Source organism: the organism of the source record quoted next, unplaced genomic scaffold (genome assembly GCF_019419815.1).
Source record: "Pyrus x bretschneideri cultivar Hongxiangsu unplaced genomic scaffold, Pyrus_bretschneideri_v1 Contig90, whole genome shotgun sequence".
Classification (NCBI taxonomy): domain Eukaryota; kingdom Viridiplantae; phylum Streptophyta; class Magnoliopsida; order Rosales; family Rosaceae; genus Pyrus; species Pyrus x bretschneideri.
The window spans coordinates 1,098,257-1,118,707 of record NW_025999832.1 but is presented as its reverse complement, the minus strand read 5'-3'; the positions used below and the strand labels follow the sequence as shown (position 1 = coordinate 1,118,707).

Here is a 20,451-nt window from a genome sequence, read left to right as displayed (position 1 = left end):
GTGGACCAAAGTTTATAATACTAATACTAATAATAAGAAAATCATTTTCTTTCTGAAAATACTAACCCCCTGTTTTGAAAATACATATATAGTACTACATAATAGGTTTTCTGAAAACTCTAGCATGCCATGAAAAACTTTCGTAAATCATGTATGTATAAAACAATGCTTAATAATGGTGATATAGTCATCCGAAGGAAAATCCATAAAACATCTGTAAATCACATCCATGATGTACTCAACTAGGGGTATCATACTGGCCCGAAGGCATAACCATCACCAAAGATGAAGCTGTACGACACCGTGTTACGCCAGTGAAGGAAATAAGGGTCCATCACCCTAAGGTGAAGCTATACAACTCTGGGTTACACCAAAAAAGAAACATATATATATGTATACAGTGGGTCCATCACTCGAAGGTGAAGCTGTATGACTCTGGGTTACGCCAGAGAATAAATACACACACACACACACACACACACACACAACATAACAACACTAACCGAGGGCTACTGAAGCTGGGAGTATGTCATAAATCTCATCAATTGTGCCCTATGGCCATAGACGTCTACATACTCGGTTGTGTGTATGTGTTGTATGATAACCCACTAGAAAAGCACCGAAAACATATCTCAAAAATGTCATATCAAATAACGGAAGCCTAAAAGCACATCCCAAACCGGCTCTGCCGTAGCACGATATTGTTCGCTTTGGGCCCCGGCCACGCCTTCAAGGTTTTGTTTCTGGGAACTCACGCGAGAACTTCCCAGTGGGTCACTCATCCTAGGATTGCTCTCGCCCGAACTTGCTTAACTTCGGAGTTCCGATGGAACCGGAAGCCAATGAATTCCCAAAAGGCCTTATGCTAAATGAAGGTGGGCATGTACATATAAGGCACATCACCCCCTCTCCGTTGGTCAATGTGGGATGTTACACAAAGCCTTAATTCATAAATCCATGATAATTCATATTCATAAATCCATAGAATTTCATATACGAAAATCCAATAATTCATAACCTATGGTAAAACATAAACTTGATAAATCATAAATAATGCATAAAATGTTAAATGAAATCATGCTTTTCATGAATGCAAGCCTAATATTATTTTTTTAAATATGCAATTTGAGAAGGGGTCCACTCGCAGTATTCCATTGTCGGGGAGCCACTCGAACTAGAGATGACGGGGTCACTTTCCACCAACACACCTAAACACAAATAGAGGCCATTTAATAAAACTTTACTAAAACTAAAGAATTTGGGAAAATGAATAGCGAATTCAGATTCAGCACGTCAAAAAACCTAAGAAGGGACCTTGGGTCCCCCTGCGCGCCACCACAGGCCGAGGTGGGTCACCGGAAATTTTCCCGACGCCGCCGTCCATAGTACCTCAAGCGAAGGCGCGTGTGCTTCATGCACTAGCCATGATAGCCCACCACGTACACCCACATGCGGACCATAGAAACTGGCTTAGGGCTCGAGTCGAGTCGGGTTGGGTCAGATTTGGGCTTTGGGTTGCTAGGTTGGGCCAGGTCCCTAACTTAAGGCTTATGGGTCATGGATTTAGGCTGGAACTCGGATCAGGTTTAGGCCGAGTTATTGGGTTGGGCCAAACAGGTTTGGGCTTTGGGTTATGGATCGGGTTTGACTCGTTTGGCTTCGCGAGTTGCTGAACCCAACGAAAAAGAAGATCGAAAATTGGGAAAATTATCCCAAGCTCCGATCGAGCTCGAATCTCTACTATCTTTACTACTCTATAACTCAAAATGAAGCTAAGGAAGAAAAGAACAAGGTTTTTCCAATTTGAGGACTGGTTATGGCCGGAGTTGGCTGAAAAACAGCTCAAAGCAGCTGGATATCTGCGGGAATCTAGAGAACTTTTCCTACCAGTCAATTGCACCAAAACTTCATCAATACACACGTCTAACCTAACAATTAAACTTAGGATAGTGGGATGAGAAGGATTAAGGAAGTCCCGAGACTCACCTTCATCGAAAAAATTGAGGAATTACCAGGAAAATCAAGAATAGTGGTTGCAGCCACCGTGCGTTTTGAACCATCAATCCTAACGTCTTAAGCATGTTAGGGGAAGTGATGGTGGTCTGAGTAGTTTGCAAGAGGAAAAGTGGTGAGGTGGTGGTTGGTTTATAGTGCTCACCAGAGAGAATGACAAGCAGATGGTCCGTGGGTGTGCTCGAGGAGGTAGGGAGTGACAAATAAAAATGAGGGAGAAAGAGTTCCAGAGATTGGGGCAGGGAAGGACACGTGGAAGAAGAAGAAGTGGGGTGTGGGCCCACATGATAGAAAATTATTAAAATAATAAAAATATCTCCCTAATATCTAGAATAGTGAATTGATTATTTTGCCCCTCGACTTCGTAATTCCGTAAAACGTTCATCGTAACTCCAAATTCTATTCCGCTTATGCCAACACGCTTGTAGCGACGAGTGCTACAAGGATACACCAAGGAAAAAAGCCTTGTGCAACACAACATTGCGGTCAACAAAAGTCAACATTTTTGCCTCAAAAGGCATTTTCTTAAATTCACGTTGTAAAATTATAAAAACCATAATATTTGGGGACGGGTCGTTACATTATAGATATTATATTAAAGTGTGACTATGTAAATCCAAGATAGATTTGGTTACCAGTTATTCTTTTCCTATAGGATTGTGTTTACTTGGAGGACAAATAATTCCTCTCCTCTTTACTACTATAAATAAAGACACTATGAAGGGGAATGGCAACATCTTATACACATAGATAAATCCTACACTTTCTCCACTCTGTCTCCTTGCCACTCGCCCTCTTCCCTTGTCAGTTAAGTTGGCCACAACACTTTATCAGCACGCTCCTTCGCTAGGCTACAGAATCTAACATGGAATTTCTACTACAAAGCAATTCATCAATATCATCACGCAATCAAATTCTTCCAAAAAAATAATTTTAATCTTGATATTTTTTAGCCCTGATAGCATGAACCTTCACCATAATGCATGACCCAACTTTATGTTTACGAATTTTAGATTCTACATAAATTGTTTATGCATTATATTCATAATCCTATGATTATTGTGAATTGATATTTATATTGAATTGAATTATATAAATTGAATTTGATTTCAAAAATAATAAATAAAAACAATAAATTTAGGGTTTCAAAACCCTAAGCGAGGCGCGGCTAGAGCCGTCGCGCCTTAGAGAAGCACACTGTGCTGAACCCGAAGTTTTTCATATAAATTTAAACCAATACATGTCCAGTAGAACCCTAATGTTGTACTTCTATGTGAATGGATTAATGTTAAACCAATGCATGTCTAATAGAACCTTAATTTAAACCAACACTGTGTTGAACCCGTTGGTCACACATGTGTTTGTTTCCACACGAAACGCTACCTTCTCCAAACTGTTGGCTCAAGTTACCAAGCTCAGGGTTCACCACTCATCTTCTTCTGGAAATCCTAGCTATTTTTAGCATGATATTGGGGAATCTCATTGATGTTACTCAAACAAGCATGAAACATATGCTTGCATATTTGTCCATAGGTCAAACAATTCAAAGCACAATTGATACTATTGAGGCGCAATCAAAATATGATTTTTTTTGGGTGGAATTTGTCGCGTCAACCTATAAAGTTTATCTTTTTTATCATTTCTTCCCTAGCAAAATGTGAGACATTACCTTTTGATTTACCAGAAGTAGAAGAAGAAGAAGAAGAAGAAGAAGAAGAAGAAGAATATTTGTCTTTCTGCTAAACAGGATGTATTGAACTCATAATTCATTAGATACTTTTTATGGATGTCAACTAAGTATCGAAAGTAAATTGCTCCCAGTTGTTTAATCATTTGCTAACCATAATCATTCTTTGATAAATGATCACTATGAGTCACAAGAATATTATTTTAGTGGGATGATATCTCTGAAAAAGATAGATTCCCATCTTTTCTTTAATCTCACGTGAATACGATCAGGAGGGGCTAATTTAAACCCTCAGGTAAAATAGAACTGGATAATCCTAAGGCAAAAGGTTGAGAAAGTCAATGCCACTACTCTTGAACAACTTGGAGTCAGGCTTTCTTTTCGCACTATTACGGATACGAAAATAATGGGAAATTTTGATTTCTATTATCAACTGTTCCTATTAGATGCCATAAATTGACAAGATAATATTTCCATTTATTAATCAGAAGAAGGTTATCCTTCAAAAACAAAATTAATTTTCCTTGATATCTAACATAATGCAGAAAATGATCCTTGTAGAACATAAGATGGCGGCCGAAAAATCATCCCTCGAGGACCACTTCTTATTTCAAATGGTGAATCCATCAAACTTGATCAACCATTAACAAGTAATCCTAATGTGGGTGGATTTGGTTAGGGAGATGCAAAATAGTACTTCAAGATCCATTTTGTGTCCAGGGTCTTTTGCTCTTCTTGGTATCTGTTATTTTGGTGTGAGAATTGGGCATATAATAAATCATTTTGAAGGGAATCTTGAGTTGAACAAGACACATAATAACACCATGAGCCCATTGTATTTGCAGCCACAAACGTTAGTTTAGACTTCCAAATACCGTTTTAAAGTTTGAAATAAAAATTTGACTTTTCATTTTTTTCATCTGATTAATGTTTTGTCTTTTCTAAGACCTCCTATGAATTTTCCAAGGTCAATTAAGTCTATACACTATTCTAACAGCACTAGGTGATTGGCCACCACCCCGATTAATGTCTAGGCGTTTGAAAATTAAGAAAGGGCACCTAGACCTGCTGAGGCGCTCGCCTAGCCCACCCAGACCCACCTAGGCACCTGACTAGGTTGCGACTCACTTAGACAGAAAATAGATAACTTTCATTTTGCATTTTATTTTTTTTCAATAAATTGTAAGAGACTTGTTGAATACTTAAATGGGCACACATTATATGCTTGTTCCCTATGTTTTCATTATGTTCCAATACTTCATAATATGTGTCATTCTATTTTGTAGTTTATGATGAAATTATATATATATTTTTAAGTATAAACATACAATTATTTACATGAAATATAATGGATTTAGTTAAATCCGCCTAATCCGTCTAGGCACCCGCTTAGACCCCGCATAGCCGACTAGGCGCTAGGCTCCAGCTCGTTGCCCGAATAGCACCTAGCGTCTTTTAGAACCTTGAGTCTATGTAAGCCTTTTGGCTCCTATTGTTATGGTCAATTCAAAAATAATCAAACAACCTTACGGTTATATCCCAATCTTTGGTGGATTTTAGAAAACTTTGTTCTTTGAAGGCATACGATCGTAACCCTCTACGCATGTGCTACGTCATTAGCATCTTTATGTATTTTAATTAGGTTTTAGGGTTTATAGTTGTCTGTCATATCCACTAATTTGTTGTGGGTTCCTTTGGCAAAAGTTTTAAAAGGGTAACCACATAACATGCTCCATCATGATATGCTCTAAGATATACAATGTCGGCAGCAAAAGCGATGTTGTCCTAATGTACGTGTTCTCGTGTAAGATTTACTTTGACAAATGTGATATCCAGTTAATATCATATGAGTTTCCTATTTCTTTTTGTTGCCAATAGTACTATTTTCGACAGATGTCGATGGGTTAGTTCTCCCTCCCCTTTTCGATCCCTCCCCCCTCTCCCCTCTCCTATAGAGTATAGTAGTTTTGAATATTTCTTTGTCAAGAAAAAACTCTCCCCTCTCCTATAGAGTATAGTAGTTTTGAATATTTCTTTGTCAAGAAAAAACTAAGGCTATGTTACGTGGAATTTCTATTTTTATTCTTCCTTTTGAGCTAAAGCAGAGTGATAGAGACTTTTTTTTTTTTTTTTTAATTCAAACGTTAGAAAAAAAATTATATATATATATATATAAATTGATAGACATATATCATGTGGACTTATTTACATAGAACCAGAAGCTAATGTTATTGATGTTTTTAGAATCTAAAGAGAGATTCAGTAAGAAAGATAGAGAAAGAAAGAGAGGAATGAAATTGTGAATTATATTGATTGAATAATGTTACACTTTGGTATATATACCATCATTTACCTATAGAATAACTACCTATCTTATTGACTAAGTAAGGTATAACAAACTACTCATAACAAACTCTAACAACACTACTCAACATCATTTTACATTACTAACCTTAATATCCCCCCTCAAACTAAGTTGAGGTAGCCAAGGAGAAAGTTTGTCTTGGAGAAGAAGGAACCGATCCTTGGATAATGCTTTAGTACAAATATCTGCAGTTTGATCCTGTGTACAGACAAAGTTCATGGTGATAGAATTGGCCAAGACTTTCTCCCTAATGTAGAGATAGTCAATCTCCACATGCTTGGTTCGAGCATGAAAAAGAGGATTCTTAGCAAGTGATATAGCAGATATGTTGTCATACGAAAGTTTGGGAAGACAGGTAAGAAGAAAACCAATATCGACTAACAATTTGCAAATCAAAGTCAATTCAGCAGCAGTGTTATCTAAAGATCAGTATTCTGCTTCAGTGGATGATCTAGCCATGGTGGGTTGTTTCTTATCACTTCAACTTATGAGTGAATCACCCAAAATATTACAGAATCCACCTGTGGATCGCCAATCTATAGTGTAGCCAGCCAATTTGCATCTAAAAACTGTTAATACTGAGAGACATAGAGCATTTTGGAAACCAGAGACCAAGAGAAATAGATGATAGGAGCATATTCATGCGACTTAAATGGCTTGTTCTCGTGCATTTACGTTATGTTTCTTTAGTTATTTGAGTACTTTAAGCTATTTTCGTGTGTTTGTAGGTCCAAAGGGCTAAAGGAGCAAAAAGATGCATTTTGGAGACTTTTGGAGCACTTTTGGGCTAAGGATGGATAGCTTATGCTTGGAGCCAAAGTGTTGGACGAAATTGAAGACCTAATTGAAGACCAAAGTGTTGGAACCTTGTTCCCTTTAGTTCTAGGACATTTAAACCTTTCCTATATCCATTGCACATGCATTCCATTCATTCCAGCCAAGCCACATGCACTCCCTTTAATTAATTCATCCTAGCTATCAAAGCACATGCACATTCACCCTAATCATTCACATAGCTTTAATTCACATGCAAACACATTGCATTACCATTCACCACCAGAAAATCACCATCATTGCCTTGAGTTTCATACACTTTCCAGCCATTCCACATGCCATTATCATTCCACTTCATTTCACCTTGCATTTTCAGATTATTCCTTCATCATTGCACCCCCACATGTCCCTTTAATCATTCAAACATGCACTCCCTTTAATCACATGCATAAATCAGCCACATGCATCTCCCATCATCATTCCACTTTAACCCACATGCATTTCCACCCACATGCTCTCCCATTTCAGATTATTCCTTTCTCCACACCAAAACCGTGCACATGCATTCCCTTTGTGCAATTTCAGCTTTCCACCACATACCTAGCTGTCATTGCACATGCATTCATCATCATTCCCCCTTGCATTTCAGCCACATTCACTCCCCCTTACCTTGTGTCGTGACTTCCCCTTCTTTCCAACATAATTCACATGCATTTCAGATTGCATTCACATTCTTTAAATCAGCCAACACATGCTTGCACATGCATTTCCAACCCACATGCATCCTTTAATCATTCAAACATGCAGCCACATTCCCTCCTAGCTGTCATGTTCCCCTCCATTTCGCCTATATATAAGCATTCATTCCCACTCATTCTCATTCATTCTTCCATACACATTTCAGTCACAAACACCAACCATTCCCTTTGTGTCGTGAGTCTCCCTACCAATCCAAACACCATCACTTCCAACACTTCACTCCATCACATATCCATTCATCCATAATCCCCAAAACTATCCTTAGACCTTGTGCTACAACGAAGAGGAAGATAAGAGGGCCTAAACGTTCATACAATTCAAGTTTGAGTTGTTGGAATGTTTAGGTGTTTCTTTGATTTCAATGTTTAATTTCAATACTCTTTGTTTTGTACGAATGAGGAATGGAAGAGAAGAGGGCCTAAACGTTCATACAATTCAAGTTTGAGTTGTTGGAATGTTTAGGTGTTTCTTTGATTCTCTTTGTTTTGTATCATGAGGAACTAAACCCCCCCTTTGGCTAGGGGGGGATTCGAAATATATGTTTATGCTTGCGTTTTGATTTGATTACTTCTAATTGAATTTCATAAGTCGTGGATTCAATTTGTTTAACTGTTTGATTGATAACTTATTTATGTATGTTTATTGAGAGTGCACGCTTAATTTTCATGCATGAATATGACGCTAGAATATAAGTGAGTTTCACCTAATAGTTACGAACTTATATTCACAAGTAGTGGAGGTTGCTTATAAACAATCGCGTTAAACGAATTCTTGGCATAAGTTTCATGCAATCATAGTAACGAATGCCTCGTCAACACTTATAATTTTCATAGAGCGTAATGATTCTTGCTTGCATCTCTATTATGCAATCATGTAGGGGACTTGTGGGAAATGTTTTGGGTTGTCGTATGCAATCATCCAATTCAATAACGTTAGGAAGATTTGAAGGTTAATTTAAGCGGACCTAATTAACCCGGGGTGATGAGTTTCATAATTTATTGAAATGCAATTGGAAATCTTTTTATTATGCAAGTGTAACATGTGTGGAGATGAACCCCTTGGCTAGCATCCATTCATTCCATTTCATCAATCTCATATTTACATTCTGTCTAGTTTATTAACTTGTTTCGTTATTTCAATTTTCGTCCAAAACAAATCCCCCTTTAATTTGAAGTCTTAGATTAGTTAGAAAGTGTTTTGATTTGTGTTTCTAAGTATTTTGATTCAAGTTTTCATCCAATTTCGTCCAAATTAGTGTAGGTGCTCAAAACTACCCAGAAAGTGGTTTTTAGGCAGTTTTGGGTCTTCTAGTTGCTGTTTTGGGTTTTAGGTTTGTTTAAGTGTTTTAACTTTTAGTTTTGCATTCTTTGAGTCTAGTTTAGTGTTAAAGTGTCTTAATTTGTGTTTTAAAGTGTTTTGAATCAACCTATAATCTTAAATTCGTCCAAATTTGTGTTTAAGGTCAGAAACTGCCTAGTTAGTGTTTTTAGGCAGTTTTGAGTCTTTTGAACCTGTTTTGAGTCCTTTGAGTCTTTGTGAACGTTTTTAACTTTGTTTTTATGTTTTTGAGTCAATTTAGAGGTTTTAGCAAGCCCTCCTAATCCCCGGTCTAGAACGATCCCTACTTACATACTTACTACAATTGACAAAAAGAGGGTTTAATTTGTGTGCGTATAATTTTCGCATCAATAGAACCCTTCAAATATTTGAAAATGCATTTGGCAGCCTGGAAATGAGATTCTTGTGAACTTCATATGAACTGGCAAACTAAATTTACTGCAAAAGAAAAATCAAGTCGAGTCTAGGTTAAGTATTGAAGCCCTCCAACTAAGGACCGGTATTCTTCTGGATTGGACAGTAATGGAGAAGGGTGATCTAATTTAGATATGCTCAGTGGAGTGGCACAAGGTTTGGCACTATCCATGTGTGGCTTTTTGAGAAGATCCAGGATGTATTTAGTTTGAGAGATAAATATACCCTTCAAAGACCTCTTGACCTCAATTCTCAAGAAATAATGAAGTGATCCCAAATTCTTGACAGGAAATAATTCACAGAGTTGAGAAATCACAGTTTTACATGCTGCAGAATCTGGTCCTGTAACTAGAATATCATCAACATACACCAAGACATACACCACTGAAGCATCTTTCTTGACAAATAAAGAATGATCATTTTGTGAACCAGAAAATCCAATAGAGTGTAATGCAGCTGTTAACTTGGCGTACCAAGCTCTGGGAGCTTGTTTGAGGCCATACAGAGACTTATGCAATTTACAAACATGATGTGGTTGAGCAAGATCTTCAAAACTCGAAGGTTGATGAACACAGACTCACTGAGATTGCCATGCAAAAATGCATTACTAACATCTGACTAATTGAGAAACCAATCAAATTTAGCCGCTAGAGTTAAGAGAAGTCAAATGGTGACTGGTTTTACAACTGGACTGAATGTTTCATTGTAATCCAGACCTTGTTGCTGACGAAATCCTTTAGCAACAAGGCGGGCCTTGTATCTGTCAACTGAGCCATTAGGTTTTCTTTTAATACGGAAAACCCATTTACACCCCCACTAAGTTTTGAGAGGAATTAGGAGGTACTAGAGACCATGTACCAGTTTGAAGCAGGGCATTGAACTTTTCCTGCATAGCTTGCTTTTAGTGCAAGTGTTTAGATGCTTGAAGATATGTGGAAGGTGTGTAATCAGGAGATAGATGAGATGGGAGAGGATGTTTGGTTGCTAAGAGAGCCTTAGGTTTGAAAATACCAGACTTAGATCAAGTGGTCATAGGATGAAGATTAGTGATAAGAAGAAGAGGGTGGAAATGTGATGAGATAGGTAAAGGATTGGAATCTGAGGATGAAAGAGTAGGTGAAGTAGGTAAAGGATTGGAATGTGAGGGTGATATAGATGCAGTGTTTAATAAAGCAGATGATGAAGGAAGATCAAAGGAATGAGTAAAGGTTAATGAGGTTGGGATGGAGGATGAATTGGAAATAGGTTGAACTGGAGGAAGATGACCCACAGTAGATTGGTTATGATGAAATGGAAATGTGTGTTCATCAAAGATTACATGTCTGGAAATATAAGTTTCCCAGTGTGAGCATCCAAACACCTATAGCCTTTGTGATTGAGGCCATATCCCAAAAACACACAAGGTTTGCTTTTAGGATCAAGTTTAGAGGAGGTGTAAGGTTTTAACCAAGCAAATCACCTACAACCAAAGACCTTGAGAGTTGTGTAATCTGGCGGTTTATGAAATAATAGTTCCTAAGGAGAAGGTTTGACACCAATGGGCATTCGATTGATGAGATAAAGGGCTATTGAAAATGCTTTAACCTAATAGGTGTGAGGAACTTGAGATGCTGCAAGAATAGTTCAGACAGTTTCAACTAAATGCATGTGCTTTCTTTCAGCACAACCATTTTGTTCTAGAGTATGAGGACAGCTGAGTTGGTGAGAGATCCCATGTGTTTGAAAGAAATCAGAGAAGTTATGATTGACAAATTCACCACCAGAGTCAAATCTCACAGTAATAACTTTGAATCGCAACATGTTTTCAACCACAAATTTGAAATGAACAAATGTACTGAAAACTTCATATTTGTACTTTAATGGAAAGAACCAAGAATACTTGGTAAAATCATCAACCAAGAGAAGATAATACTGATATCCATTAAAACGAGAAATGGGTGCAGGACCCCATACATCAGTGTGCATTAGCTCAAAATGTTTGCTTGTGTTATAAGGAACAGAGGTAAATGATTTTCGAGAACATTTACCTAAAGCACAACTAGAGCACACAAATTTATTTATCCTATCTGAAAGAGAGATACTAGACCGTGAAGCTAGTTTATTTAAAATTTTGAAAGAAGGATGGCCTAAATGTTGATGCCAGATACCCTGAGAAGCTTTAGCACTGGTCACATAAGCATGATGATTGCCAGCAACATAAGGTGCAAGAAATGGATAGAATTTAGCTTTGACAGGGCCTTTAAAAAGCCTTTTCCCCGAAGTAAGATCCTTCACAATGAAGTGAAAGGGATATAAATGAATGGAGCACCAATTATCAATGATAAATCGATTTGCAGCAATCAAATCTTGTTTCAAATTAGGAAGGTGCTGCACATTGTTCAAATCAAATGTATGAGTAGATGTATGAAGACTAGAAGAACCAGAGTGAGTGATAGGCAAACCTTTGCCGTCGCCCCTTTCTTTGTCTTGGAGCCTCGTATTTATAGGCTCTCCAAGTCTTGCCTACGAGTGGATTTGGCCATGATTGTGGTCTGATTAATAGACGAAAGGACTGAGATTTGATTTGTGGCTTGGTTCGTGATTTGACTTCATCAGTTAATATTTGATTTAATCAAATAAAAATCAAATAAATCAATCTTTCCCGATTTGGTATTTTCATTTGTTTCAAATTTAAATCAATTAATTTGTTTAATTTAAAAAAATAAAATAATTCCTTAATTTCTTTCTGTCAAGTGTTGGCACATGTCCCTCTTGATGACTAGTTCGATTCTGATGGCATATATATGTCATGTGTAAGATTTGTGAGACTCATGGTTCATGGCATGTAAGCCCTACATGTTGAATTCAATGTGTTGGTGAACATTTATTTTCACCGAAATTTCGATATCTACATAATTACTATGTGGTAGTTTTGGGAAAGAGAGCTTAATATTGGAGTTTTCTTATTCTGAATCTCTGATTATGACTTGGTGATCTTTGAAATGAACTATTTCGGATTTCATATCAGTGTTCTAAAAATTGACCTAGGCAATGGAGGACCAATGCGATTTACGCCGATTCATGGAGAAAAATCGGGTAAAGGCTAGGCAGCTGGGCGGTTAGACGGGCTAGGTAGTGGCTAAGTGGGCTAGGAGGGGGCTAGGCAGATGCTAGGCAATTCCATTGTTTTTTAATTTTTTTAAAGGTAAATTAGTCAAAACTACCTCAATTATGTGTCGCGCCACAATTTCATAACTCATGTTTTAAACATTACAATATCATACCTCAATTTACAAATTCGTTACAATGTCAGACTTTCGTTAAAAATTATGTTAGCTTATTTGTTAAGTGCTGACGTGGCAAAAGCTGGGGCACATGTTTAACGAAATATTATCACATTTGTGCTACGTGACAAAAAAAAAATAATTTTAAAAAAAGTTTAATAATTTAATAATGCCAAAAATAAGAAAATATATTTAAAATATACTTTTTTGTTCAAAAAAAAGTGTAATTAAATTAGTTAATTAAAAAATTTACAAAATTTAAAATAATGAAAAAAAAAAAAATGAAAGTAGATAAGCCCTATTTTCTCCCACCCCTCGGCCCCAAATTGCTATCCACCATCAGAACTCCATTAACCTTATTCCCCAATTCACATCGCAGTCCCCAACCCACCATCCTAACTCCACCAACTTAAACTCCAGCGAGAGCGGCGACTCCCCACGTGACTGAACTGCAATGACCCAAACAAATTCTTGTACCTGCTCCGATTTAATTTGCAGGCGGCATGTTGGCGTTATTTCTGGGTTGAAGATTGCATGATTTGCATCTGGGTGGGAAAGCAGGTGGTCGTGGAATTGGGGGACTAGAGTGGGAAGTGAAAGATGGTTGTTTATTGTTTAATCCTTTTCATTGTTGTATATTTTTTTAAGAGGTATTCATCAATTTCCCCCCTGAACTTGTGACCATTGGCCAATTTTCCCCCTCAACTTTAATTTTGGCCAATTTCCCCCCTCAACTCTCTTAATTAGTCAATTTCCCTCATCAACTTTAATTTGGCCAATTTTCCCCCTTAACTCTCATAATTAGTCAATTTGCACCCTACTGTTAATTTTTTTTTTTTTAATTTTCCATCTATTCTTTTCTTAATTTTCAATCTTTCTAATAACTTCCAACAAAGTACTAAAATTAACATAAACTCACATGCATAATATAAGGTAAAATGTACAAAAACATAATACAGTTAGTATGTGATGTGGGTTGATTATAAGAAAAAGTTATGAATTGGGTTTAAAGCATGTAGAAGAAGAAATAATAACAAAAAGAAATAATAATCCTAAACTCATGGATCAGACCTATTCAATAAAATGGGTTATTCTTAATAAGGAGTCGAAAATTATGAATAGACTAGCCATTTTTTCACTAAAGCTCGATTCTCTGCAATTTACTTGAACTTAGCTTTCACTTTTATAAAGAAAATTGTATTCACATACAAAAATTTATACATCAATCCTTTTCGTTATCAATTTTGTATAGTCAAAAATCAAATAAAATTACTCCATACTGATTTATTATGACTAATAATACTATCTATGATAAATTGTAAAATTCTAAATTTTAATCTATTTTTAATAGGATAAAGATATAGGAACATGATTAACATACATCTTATTTAGTTTCTTACACACATTTGTTTAATTATGATCAAATTAAAAAATTAACAGTAAGGTGCAAATTGACTAATTATAAGAGTTGAGGGGGGAAATTGGCTAAATTAAAGTTGAGGGGGGAAATTGACTAATTATGAGAGTTGAGGGGGAAGATTGGCCAAAATTAAAGTTGAGGGGGGAAATTGGCTAATGGTCACAAGTTTAGGGGGGGAATTGATGAATACCTCTTTTTTTAATTAACTAATGTAATTATATTTTAAATATGTTTTCTTGTTTTTGGCATTATTAAACTATTAAACTTTTTTTAAATTATTATTTTTGTCACGTGATACAAATTTGATGATAGGTCATTAAACGTATGGCCCTACTTTTGTCACAACAACAGTTAACAGATAAACTAACGGAATTTTTAACAAATGTCTAACATTGCAACGAATTCGTAAATTGAGATGTGATATTGTAATGTCTAAAACATAAGGTATGAAATTATGGTGTGATCCATAGTGGAGATAGTTTTGTGTAATTTACCTTTTTTTTAATTAAGTTAAATGTTTTTTTTAATAACCTACCTAGTTAGTGAATTTTCAGCAAGTGGCCCTCTACCACAATGGTGGAGATGAGTGTTATTCTTGCACCACTGTGTGAGTTCAAATCTCATCGGTTCCTTAATCTAACATCTAATCTAATAAATCTATCGTTTGAAAAAAAAAAATAGTGAATTTTCAAATTTGACTTTTGGTCTTTTTCTTATTTTTTGTTGCATTTGTCAATGATGACGGCAATATGGCTTAAGTTTTAACTTTCCTAAATTCTCAATACAAGTATATATATTTTTATTTTTAGAGTGTAAGTAGATACTTATTTATATGTTATTAATAAATTTAATTAAATTAGCCTAGGCCCCACCTAGCCGCCTAGGCACTAGGTATCAACCCGTCGCCTGACTACCGTGTAACGTTTTTTAGAATCTTGCTTCACATAACAATAACAGTAGCCATTTAGGCTACAGAGACACAAGAACACAATAATTTAACGAGGTTTAGTAATTTGTGTTCATGTCCTTGTGATTGCCTTGAGAAATTCCTTTAGTAGGAAGAAACAACTTTGACTAAAAGAATTCGCTTATCCCTTTTTTGTTAATTTCTTTGTAACCTGCTCTAACCCTCTTGGCATCTCTCTTGCAATTCTCGTTAAATTTAATACTATTTTGTTGAAGTAAGAATATAAATCCTTAAAGAAATTTTTTAAAAAAAAAAAATCATTGCTTGCTTTAGTGCGGCGTGAACATGCCTAAACACTTGGAAAACCCTTTGCAACCATTGTCATACAGCCGCTTAAACACTCTGAACAACCATAATATTGTTGCTGGTCGGCATGGTTGATCAAGTAATTGTGCACATTCGTGTATGATATTGTCAAACATTTATTCGTCCAGATTTCGACTACAAACCTATTCCAACAATTTTGGTGAGCAAAACCATAACACATATAACAAAAGCAAACAAGTCATTATGATCATTTACTCTTACATTTGAGGTCCCGTATCGGTTACCACATCTCCCATCCATTATTGCTTGTAGATTAGTATATAAAGGGAAAACAAGCAATTGAAGGTAATTAGGAGCTCGTTTGGATGTGTTTTTAAAATGATTAAAAGAGTTTTTGATGAAAATATTTTTGAAACTAATCCTTAGTAAAAATGCAAGTAAATTCTGAAAAAACACTTAAAGTATTTCATGGAAGAAACACATAATTGGTGTTTCTTGCATAAAACACTTTAAGTGATTTTGGAACCAAAAAATATTTTCTCTAAAAACGCCTTCAGTCATTTTAAAAAAACATCCAAATGAGTTTCAATTTTTTTTTGCCTCATGAATAAGGCGTTGAGTAATTCAACAAAAATGCAAATATCCCTCTAATTATCCACAGGCAAATTCTTGACAACTTTCGGGTTATAAAGAAGAGTTTCGAACTTTGAATCTTTAGCCTACTCCTACCGACCCACCACTCTCACTACTGGGCTAAACCCAAACTGGCTCAAACCTTTCCGTATCAAAGGCAAGATAGAACATTTTTAACACAAGGTTGGTGAAACTAGAGAACTCAAATCCACACGAGAGAAAGAAAAAAAAAACCTAACAAAATGCATATATAATATTATTAAAAGAAGCTGAAATTAGACGTCCGATATATGAGAAAACTTTGAAATTTCTCACTATCCTGTAAAACTGTGATCCCAGTTCATACACATCTGAGCAGCTTAGCTCTGAATCATGAATAAATGATACAAGAACGAAAAATCAATGACATAATTAGCAACAGCACATTATATATATGTATATCTCTCTCTCTCTCTCTCTCTCTCTCTCTCTCTGTATTTCTTTGTTTGTTTAAGAACAAAACACCGTACAACTTTCTGTTGAAACCATCCCTCGTGTCACAAACGCTTCATCTTCTTTTTTCGTCGTCAAGATCTTGCAGAGAGTTTCTTCTTCATGACGATGAATTATATGAACTCTAAGTCCATACATACAAAATAGTACACACCAACAAAACAAATGCAATCGAAAAAGAAAACAAAAAAGAAGAAAAATAATCAAAACAAGGACAGTTTTTGCTTGCTATATTGTTACCTCTCTCTCTGAACTCGTGCAACTCCCTCTGCTCTCTCTCTCTCTTTATGCCCGGAAACTTTTTTCTGTCTAACCCCACCATTGATGCACCGCAACACCTTCATCCCGAAGCTGCCCGTACAATGCCAAGCACTGCCAATATGCTCTGCGGCTCCTAACATTAATTTTCCCATTATGTCCCTGTGGCTTGCACTCCAAGAAAAGCTCATCCACCAGATGAATCGCTTTACTCTTCACCATCTCATCCACCACCTCGGCCTCGGCCTTCATCACCACGTACTCCTCCTCCTTAACATTCTTGTTCAGCCACTCTGACATTCCAGTCTGAACCACCTCCTTCCCGGAACTCTCCTCTGTCACGGTCTCGATCTTGTACATCTCAAAGTTCTTGTTCCGGGTAGGGTAGTTCTTCGCAAACCAGCTCGTCCCACTTCCGCCTTCCTTCTCCGGCAATCCTACGTCAATGAAAACCCTTCTAGGGTAGCTCTCGAGCGAGTCACCCATCAAGTCTGGGAGGAACCTCGTTCGCTTCAAGTACCGCCTTGATTTCCGAGACGCGGCTCTAGGGGGTTCTAGAAGCACATCTTCTAGCCTCTTCAACGCCTCCTTCTTTGCCTCCTCAGCCAAGAGCCTTCTTCTTCTGGGAGAGCTTGTGGTAGAGGATGAAGTTTCAGTTGCGTGGGTGCTGGTCTTCCCCATTGCCAAAACGGTTGTGTCCAATCGCCTCAAGTACACCAGCTTGTAGTTGTCAGGCTTCTTGAAGCTGTTGGAGGCGTCATTGCTGAGCTGAAGCACGATGATCCCACCGATTTTAATAGTCCTTTCGACGAACTGTGAGGCGGCAGGGAAGGCAGAGACGAATGCAAAGTCAATTGAGTTTTCAGGGATTGATCTTTGTTTGTCGGAGTTGATAAGCTCAATTTCGTTAATATCTTCGTTATCGAAGATCTGAGATGCTTTGGCAGCTTCTTCGTCCCCACTGCTTACAAAAACAGCTTTATGTGTGCCTCTCTTGTATAGGCCTTCTTTGGCCAAGTCCCTGAAGATCAAAGGCAGGAGCTCCAGATTAAGCATGTCGGATGAGCTAATTATGTCAGGCAGAGAAGTGGTTGCAATGGGGATGAGTGCGTGCAACCATAGGAGTGAGACGATGCACAAAGCCAAGATGAAAGAACGAGCGACGAGGATCAAGGCTCTGGAATCCGGAATTTGAATAACCAAGTACTTGGCATCTGGATACAATCCGATTGGAGCAGCATGCTTCGGTTGGTGTTTGGTATGGAAACCTTGGATCAAATTGACCGCCATAGTCGTGAAAAAAAATTGAGTACTAATGCTGTGCGCAAAATTCGAGAATTACTAGACTGATAAATCGGCCGATGCGAAGACAGGTAAAATATTGAATTGTGAGAAAAAAAGAGAGCCGATGAAGGATTGTTTTGGGACAGAGAGGGAGATTTAGCGCGGAAAGCCAAAAGAATTTAGCGAGTGCAAAACCGGGCGGCGGTGTGATTCCCACCCACGAGAGCCACACGAGTGCTTTGCATTCTAGACCATAACAACATCAACTGCCTCATCCTCTGCACCTCCATTTCTCTTGAATTTTCGACCCAGATCGGTGTGTTTAATGTGATTCTCCGCCAATTAATCCACTTTACTTGCTCGTCATCATCATCATCATAACTTGTACGATGCATGTGTAAATTAGCGAGGCATTGTGAGTGAAAACCACATCACAAGCCGATCAGAGATTCATGGAGGGAGGACTACAGAGAGAGGCGTTGTTTTTTTTTTTTTTTTTTTTTTTTTTTTTTTTTGGTCTAGTTTAAAATGATATGTACAATTGGGGGATGGGAGAGATGATATATGGGACAGTTAATTTACAGATAGGCTTTCAAATAGGGAGAGAAGGGAGAGGTCTTAAAAGATGGATGAAGCCAAATTTTACCGTGAGAAAGAAATGGCTGGTGCAACGAGATTTGAGTTTGGCCATTGCTTCGTCCTTCATGCATAGCATGCATGGAGTGTAATTTTCCCTATCAACCTGCTATAATTAAGCGTAATTGGTTGTAACAAAAACAGCGACTTCGGGGTGCCATATATGCATTGCTTCACTTGGAATCATAGCTATATGTTACATTTTGCTAGCGTAAAAAGATATGCTTGCTCCGTTGAGATGATACAATGTAGTCTCCTTAACATTTTCTTTTAAAAATATGCTTATAGTTTGAGTATATGTATAAAAAGAACCCACACACGTCCCTCAAAAAGCCTCAGCCCACCTTCAACGACCTCTCCCGGTTTTGTTCAAACAAACAATTTATCATTTGTTCAAAAAAAAAAAAAAAACATACAAACAAACAAACAATAGCATTAGATGCAATCCGAAGGTGGAAAAAATTCAATGGCATTACTAGCTAGCTAGAAGCATTTATTTTGATTATATTTTAGAAACCATACATTTTCGGATTATAAATATAGCTTTCGACATTTCGCAATAAGAACGTAGTTAGCAGCTTGAGTTGAATGTTTCTTCAAACAAGCACATCAAATGAAATAAACAATTATTGACCCAAAAACTACCAAGCTTACATGGCGCGCAGATCGAATAACTAAGAACTAACTACGTCCTTTTTGTGATTGATGTGGGCGTGTCACCTAGCCACCGAGGTGAATTGGGCGAATAAGATGAATGTAGTAGTGATGTAGAATCGCACTATTGACTTCTAGACCGAGCGACTACGGCTGAGGAACACTCTCGATCTAGAGTTGTTAGAATCTGAAGACAAGATTTGACACACCCCAACCGAGATCAGGGCATGCTGGCCGTCACGTGGAAGTGACGTAGCCATGTGCACAGTGCGGAAGCTAAAAACAGTAATATAAAAGTACGAATAATTTAAAAACTAGCAAATATAATGTGATGACGTATGTGCTAGCGAAAGTAAGACGCTGAATTCAGAGCTTGAAGCCTACAGCAGTCAAAAAGAAACGATACAACAATAGTGCACCCGAAGGTGACCCTACATAGGTGAGTGTCTGTCAGAATGCCGGAACGTCCCCTGGGAAAACCACCGAACCCGCTAAGCTACTAGAACCTGGAGGGGCGAAAAACAAAAGCGTGAGTGGGCAAAAACCAAATCTTTGAAAATCATTTCATAAAATACATTCTAACCCCTCACCGTAAAACCTGTATACTTCCCAGAAAATAAACACATATACGTAGATATGCCAAGTCATGCTCAAAGGTATGCCAATCATGCTCACAGGTATGCCATCTCGAAACCTCATAATAACATGCAAGTGCTCAGGTATAAATCACATCAATAGCATAATAATCTGACAGCCGGAGTTCCCTAAGTGACCTGTACGGCTAAATGTAGAGCTCAAATCTCAAACTTAATCACTAAACCTGCCCACGAGTCGGAACCACCTATAGTGGTCTGTACAACAGGCCTGGGTGTAATACATATGAACGCTCTAGTGCTACGATCACATGAAGGCTGTGCGAATAATCGCGGGTCACCTACGAGTCGGAACCACCTATGGTGGTCTGTACGACAAGACTATGCACCTAACTTGAATCTAAGCTGAGTGTGTGGTGCGGGAGGTGAACAACACGTGAAGGACTGTGCCCTACTCTGGGCGGGAGCACTAACACCGGGGGTGCAGGTTATGAGCTCTCTAAGCATTTCTAACCACTATTTAATGCAATCGTTAAATAACGCTTACCTGGCACTTACCTATGCCTCCACAGCACCAACATATATATATATGACATATGCATAATCGAATATATAATTAAACGTATATGCTACT

At 37.5% G+C, this 20,451-nt stretch overlaps 1 protein-coding gene across 1 annotated transcript; it reads right to left on the bottom strand.

The window, feature by feature from the left end:
* Window positions 1–16,701: 16,701 nt before the first annotated feature.
* On the bottom strand, window positions 16,702–17,940 carry LOC103964299. Its single transcript, XM_009377219.2, has one exon. The coding sequence runs from the start codon at window positions 17,938–17,940 to the stop codon at window positions 16,702–16,704; it is 1,239 nt and encodes a 412-aa protein (XP_009375494.2).
* Window positions 17,941–20,451: the final 2,511 nt, after the last annotated feature.